This window comes from Colobus angolensis, unplaced genomic scaffold, assembly GCF_000951035.1.
Source record: "Colobus angolensis palliatus isolate OR3802 unplaced genomic scaffold, Cang.pa_1.0 Scaffold279, whole genome shotgun sequence".
NCBI classification, from domain to species: domain Eukaryota; kingdom Metazoa; phylum Chordata; class Mammalia; order Primates; family Cercopithecidae; genus Colobus; species Colobus angolensis.
The window spans coordinates 1,064,047-1,070,461 of NW_012116032.1; the positions used below are offsets into that span (position 1 = coordinate 1,064,047).

The 6,415-nt window shown below is 39.9% G+C and overlaps 1 protein-coding gene across 1 annotated transcript in view; it reads right to left on the reverse strand.

Annotated features, from left to right (window-relative positions):
* ZGRF1 (zinc finger, GRF-type containing 1) overlaps positions 1-6,415 on the reverse strand; it is a 95,590-nt gene that overhangs the window by 51,490 nt on the left and 37,685 nt on the right. The window contains exon 11 of the mRNA XM_011948365.1: positions 1,095-1,245. Within this exon, the coding sequence (XP_011803755.1) occupies positions 1,095-1,245 (151 nt within the window). The remainder of the gene's footprint in view (positions 1-1,094; positions 1,246-6,415) is intronic.

Below are 6,415 nucleotides of genomic sequence, written 5' to 3' on the forward strand. Positions count from 1 at the left end.
GACCTCGTGATCCGCCCGTCTCGGCCTCCCAAAGTGCTGGGATTACAGGCTTGCGCCACCGCACCCGGCCATGGATACCTATTTTATAATAATGTACCTTCCTGACAGAGTTTTTGTTTTGCTGGAAATACACTCTGGAGATCATCTGGAAAGTAGCAGAGCAGTAGGTGAGCCAATGAATATTCTTTTATAAAGTGCTATGTTGTAATTCTAACAAGTCAATCAAGTAACACTGACAGAAAAGTTAAAAATCCATTAAACTAAAAGATTCATGGTATAACTGTGAAAATCATCTACCATTCATTACCATATCACTTGTTCTTGAATACCCACTCCCGTGTATTTGATTCTTCTCTACCTTGTTGTCTTCTACCAAGCACACCCATAAAATCTTCTCTAACCCAACTACCAATTCACATTACAAAATTTTTTGTATCATCCATCCAAAATCAAAAAAATTATCTACAACTCACCCCTCACCCAACATAAATTCAGAATCAGGGGAAGATATATTGATAAGATTATAAAAAAAGAGAGAAGAAAAGAAATTTTAGTGAAAGGGATCCTAGAGGAATAGTATTACATTCATCAAAAAGCAGAAGCTGACTCACAGTGAAGGGCCAAAATATATGAAAACCCAGAGTCCTAGGCATGCAAGTGTGGAACAGCAGTTGAAGAGTTCAGGATCCCAAAGCAAAAAGAGAAACTAAGAGGTTATGTTAAGGTCAACCAATGGTGTTGATGAGACATTTGCAATGAGTCATTCCTCTGGAACAGGAAGGGGCTGTAAAGGGGTCAGATGCTGCAGTTACAGCTGTGAGAAGTACTGACAATGATAGAAGATACTTTCAGGGGTCTGTGTTGACAAAGTTGGGAGGAGAAACAAGAAGGAACTAGATAGCTAGAAGGGAATATTGTACCTGGAATAGCTATCTATGATAGAAAAAGTTCAAAGGAAGAAAGGTTATGGAAAGACTTCAAGGGGTATGACACTGAATCTGGTTCTAAGATATATTTAGTGTAATAATCTCTCAAATAAAAAATTTCATCTCTTAAATGAATAGACAGATATTAGAGCAATAGGTAACGACTACCCTCCAAGTTGAGAAAATGAAGATCATCAGGTAAAGTTCTCGCTTTCAGGGACGTCTCAGAGAATTCTATCATGAAGTCTTCATCTCTTGAATTCAAAGAAAAGGTAGAAATAGGGCTCAACGTAGAGACGTTTTGTTCTGGTGATGTCACCTACACAGAAAGAAGAATCAAAACTACAGACCAAAATCTTCTGATTTTTTTCTTTAGTTTGAATGAATTCTAGTAATCTATATTATAAAAATAATGATTTAAAGCACATTATGTAGAGCTATGGTGGGGGCAACAACTATAAAACTTCTTCCAAAAAGGACGGGATAAATTTACTAAAATCAACAAGAATAACAGTAAAATACAGAGCAAAAAATCTTTCAGATTTCTTTGAAGTGGGTCAGATTTTGATTTGGACTGGTCTGGGTTATTAAGATTTGGTCCTGAAGATCAACTGCCATTCTAGGGGCTCAGGCCAAATTAGACCTAATGTTTATAGCTGTGAAGGTCTAAATCCCTGCAGACTCAAGGACTGAACAGTTTTCTCTTATGTCCTCAAGTCCATAGTTGATCTAAACTTCAAGACATTGCTCCAAAATGAAGTGAAATTTCAAAATATATCCCAGCTATACAGTTCACATGTTATTCTTGTTAGAACAGCATTTAATTTTGCTGCTGCTTCTTCCAGAAATTAATCATCTTAAAATCTAATATGATGATCAAATATATATACATATATATATTTGTATAAGCACAGAATAAAAGAATAAAATTTGGAAGAATACATACCATATTGTTAGAGTGGTTTCAGATGGGAATGGAATTGGGGGAAAAGCTCTTTTACTTATAACTTCATACTCTTGTAAATGATCTGAACTTGCTAAAATGAGTATGTTAGTGAGTGTATGATATTTTCCTTAATAAATGACAATAGCCAGGCACAGTGGCTCACCCCTGTAATCCCAGCACTTTGGGAGGCTGAGACAGGTGGATCACCTGAGGTCAGGCGTTCGAGACCAGCCCGGACAACACAGCGAAACCCTGTCTCTACTAAAATACAAAAAATTAGCCAGGCATGGAGGCGTGCTCCTGTAATCCCAGCTACTCATGAGGCTGAGACAGGGGAATCGCTTGAACCTGGGAGGCGAGGTTGTAGTGAGCTGAGATCACACCATTACACTCCAGCCTGGGCAACAGAGCAAGACTCCTTCTCAAAAAAAAAAAAAAAAAATGACAATAAAGATTCAAAGTTTATAAGCTTATATATACATTTTACAGCATTTTCTTGATTGTCTACTGGGTTCTGGGTGCTGTGCTAGGAAATAAAGATGTGAAAAAACACTCATGATCCCTGGACACAAGGAGTTCAGTTCAGTGGAAGACAGACAAATGGGAAATTACAATCATCACCATAAAAATAGTTTTATTTTATTTCTGTGTTCTTACTATATGCCAACACTATATATTTTTAACTTGTCTAATCCTTATCACGACCATATGAAGTGGGTACTCTTATTTTCCTTATTTTATAACTGAGGGAAGTGAGAAAAAGAGTAGTTTAGCACTTAAATTTGCTTTATTCATTAAGCTTATAAGGGAGTTCAAATCTAGCCAGTCTAGACTATATTGCCTCTTTAATAAAAATAACAGTAACAGGGGCCGGGCGCGGTGGCTCAAGCCTGTAATCCCAGCACTTTGGGAGGCTGAGGTGGGCGGATCACGAGGTCAGGAGATCGAGACCATCCCTGCTAACACGGTGAAACACCGTCTCTACTAAAAAAAAAATACCAAAAACTAGCCGGGCGAGGTGGTGGGCGCCTCTAGTCCCAGCTACTCTGGAGGCTGAGGCAGGAGAATGGCGTAAACCCGGGAGGCAGAGCTTGCAGTAAGCTAAGATCTGGCCACTGCACTCCAGCCTGGGCGGCACAGCGAGACTCTGTCTCAAAAAATAAATAAATAAAATAACAGTAACAGGCAATACTTACTGAGTACAGTATTCCGTTCTGTTCCCCTACTACCCTCTCCACAAACTTGCCAAAGTTCTTTCTAAAATGTAAGTTTGATTATTTCACTCCTCTGATCAAAACCCTCCAATGCTCCCAATCTCTCTTAAAGTATGAGGCAGCTCTTACAAAGTCCTATGCAGCCCTACCTGATCAGCCCCTTACCTCCTGGTTAACTTCACTCCTATCAACCTCCCCCTCATTCACTCCATGGCAGCCTCCTTGCTGTTCTACACACCAGCCATCATTCTTCTGCCCCAAAACCTTTGCTCTTGCTATTCCCTGTGCCTGGAATGCCTTTCCCCTAGATATCTGCATGGCTCTCTCCCTCTCTTCACTCAGATCTTGACTCCAGTGTCATCTTATCAGACAGGCTTACCTTGCCTAAAATAGAACTCCATCCCATGTGTACTCCCTATCCCCCTACATACCAGTGTCATTCTTCAGAGCACTTAAGACACTCTGAGGTGCTGTATATTTATTTTCTGTCTCCTTTAACCAGAATGTAAGTTCTGTAAGGGAAAGATTGTGCCTTATTCACAAGCCTATCTCTAGACCAAGAACAGTGTAACATATAGGCATTGCTCAAGAAATATTTGTCAAATTAGTGAGTGATTAAATATGCTTATCTTTTAACGAGTTTGCTACACACATGGTCTCCACTTTCTTACCTCTCAGTCATTCCTTTTTGTTGTTGTTGTTGTTGTTGTTTGAGACCAAGTCTCACTCTGTTGCCCAGGCTAGAGTGTAGTGGCATGATCTCGGCTCGCTACAACCTCTACCTACCAGGTATAAGCAATTCCTGTGCCTCAGGCTCCTGACTAGCTGGGACTACAGCTAATTTTTGTGTTTTCTGTAGAGACAGGGTTTCACCATGTTGGCCAGGCTGGTCTCAACCTTCTGACCTCAGGTGATCCACCTGACTCGGCCTCCCAAAGGGCTGGGATTATAGGTGTGAGCCACCACGCCAGGCCTCATTCACTCTTTAAATGACTCTAAACTAATTCTTACCTATTTCATTGAAATTGTTCTTGCCAAGGTCACCATTGCTAAATGAAATGGACATATTTCTGTCCTCATTTTATTGGGTGTCTCAATAATAATTCACATAACTAACTCCATCCCAATTCTTGATACAAATAAAACCCATTCTCTTCTCTCTCTATGCTCTCTTTAAATGAACCCACCTATTCTTATTGCTTTAAACTTTTCTTTGTGCAAATGACTGCACAAATATCTCCTCTAAATCAGACCCATGTACCCAACTTCTTACGTAGCATCTCTATTTGACGGTCTCACAAGTATTCCTTATTTATTCCTATGTATTCACCAAACCTGCTCCTCCCTGCTACAGAGAGAATTATGTACCCACAAAAATGTATATGTTGAAGCCTTAACCTCCAATGTGATTATATTTGAAGACATGGCCTTTAGGAAACAACTAGGGTTAAATGAGGTCATAAGGGTGGGGCCCTCACTAAACTGAATTAGTTTCCTTACAAAGAGAGACAACAAAGATTTCCCTCTCTCTCTCTCTCTCTTCAAATGCACACAAAAAAAGGACACATAAGAACATAGGGAGAAGGCAGCTATCTGTAAGCCATGAAGAGAGGCTCATGAGAAACAGAATTGGCTGGAACCTTGATCTTGGACTTCCAGCTTTCAGACTGTGAGAAAATTAAGTTCTGTTGTTTAAGTCATCTAGCCTGTGGTAATTTGTTATGGCAACCCTAGCAAACTAATACAGTTCCCCATCTTGCTTTACTCAATGAAAATTGCCTCAGTCTGCCCAATTGTTTTTCTTCTCCCTTTCTTTCACCCTACTCCTTACATTTAATCCAGTAACATCCATGATTCTACCTCCAAGATTTGTCTTAAACCCATCAACTCCCAACAATTTGGGAAGCTGAGGCAAGAGGATTGTTTGAGCCCAGGAGTTCAAAACCAGCAGCAACCTGGTGAAACCCCATCTCTTAAAAAAAAATTTAAAAATTAGCTAGGCAGCCGGGAGTGGTGGCTGATGCCTGTAATCCCAGACCTTTGGGAGGCCAAGGCAGGCAGATCACTTGAGAACAGCCTGGCCAACATAGCAAATTGTTAAGCTAGTTCTAAATGTATATGCAACATACTAAAAATACAAAAAATTAGCCAGGCATGGTGGCACATGCCTGTAGTCCCAGCTACTCGGGAGGCTCAGGCAGGAGAATTGCTTGAACCTAGGAGGCAGAGGTTGCCATGAGTTGAGATCACGCCACTGTACCCCAGCCTGGGTGACAGAGCAAGACCTTGTCTAAAAAAAATTAGCTGGGCATAGTGGTGGAACATGTAGTCCCAGCTACTCGAGAGTCTGAGGCAGGAGGATTGTTTGATTCCAAGAAGTTGAGGCTGCAGTGAGCCATGTTCATGCACTGCACTCCAGCCTGGGTAAGAGTTAAGACTCTGTTTCAAAAAACAACAAAAAAAGACAAACTGATTCATCAAAGATACTATTAAGAGTGAAAAGGTATGTAAGGGTCAGGAAAGATATTTGCAAAGCATACAACTGACAATGAGTATGTATCCAATTATATAAAGAATTCCAGAAAGTTTTTTAAAAGATAAGCACATCAATTAAAAAATGAGGAAGAGGCCAGGCGTGGTGGCTCATGCTTGTAATCCCAGTATTTTGAGAGGCCGAGGCAGGCAGATCACCTGAGGTCAGGAGTTTGAGACCAGCCTGACCAACAAGGAGAAACGCCATGTCTACTAAAAATACAAAATTAGCCAGGCGAAGTGGCACATGCCTGTAATCCCAGGTACTCGGGAGGTTGAGGCAGGAGAATCATTTGAACCCAGGAGGCAGAGGTTGTGGTGAGTCGAGATCACGCCATTGCACTCCAGCCTGGGCCACAGAGCAAGACTCCGTCTCAAAAAAAAAAAAAAAAAAAAAAGAACCTAGACTAGTTTTTTATATCCACTTTCATTCTTTCTCCAGAGACTGAAATTCATGGTTCATTTATATGACTATGCGATTGTAACTTCCTTTAGATATTTTTACACTCATGAATTATGTTACCCTTCAGAGTAAAAAAGATTTTAGCTTTATTTTGATCTAATGGTGTTTGATAAGAGTAGAATTCTGGTAAACTCATGGCAAATTCTGTCTGAAAAAGTTTAATGATTCTAATGATTATTTGTGTGTCAGCAGCTTTAGTGATATATTCCTAAAAATCTAAGAAGCAATAAATATTTGTTGAATATATAAAAAAATGAATAATACTGCATCAGAATTATGCAAGCTGATAGTTTTTATCTGACAATACTATGGATACCTTTTTTTTTTTTTTTTT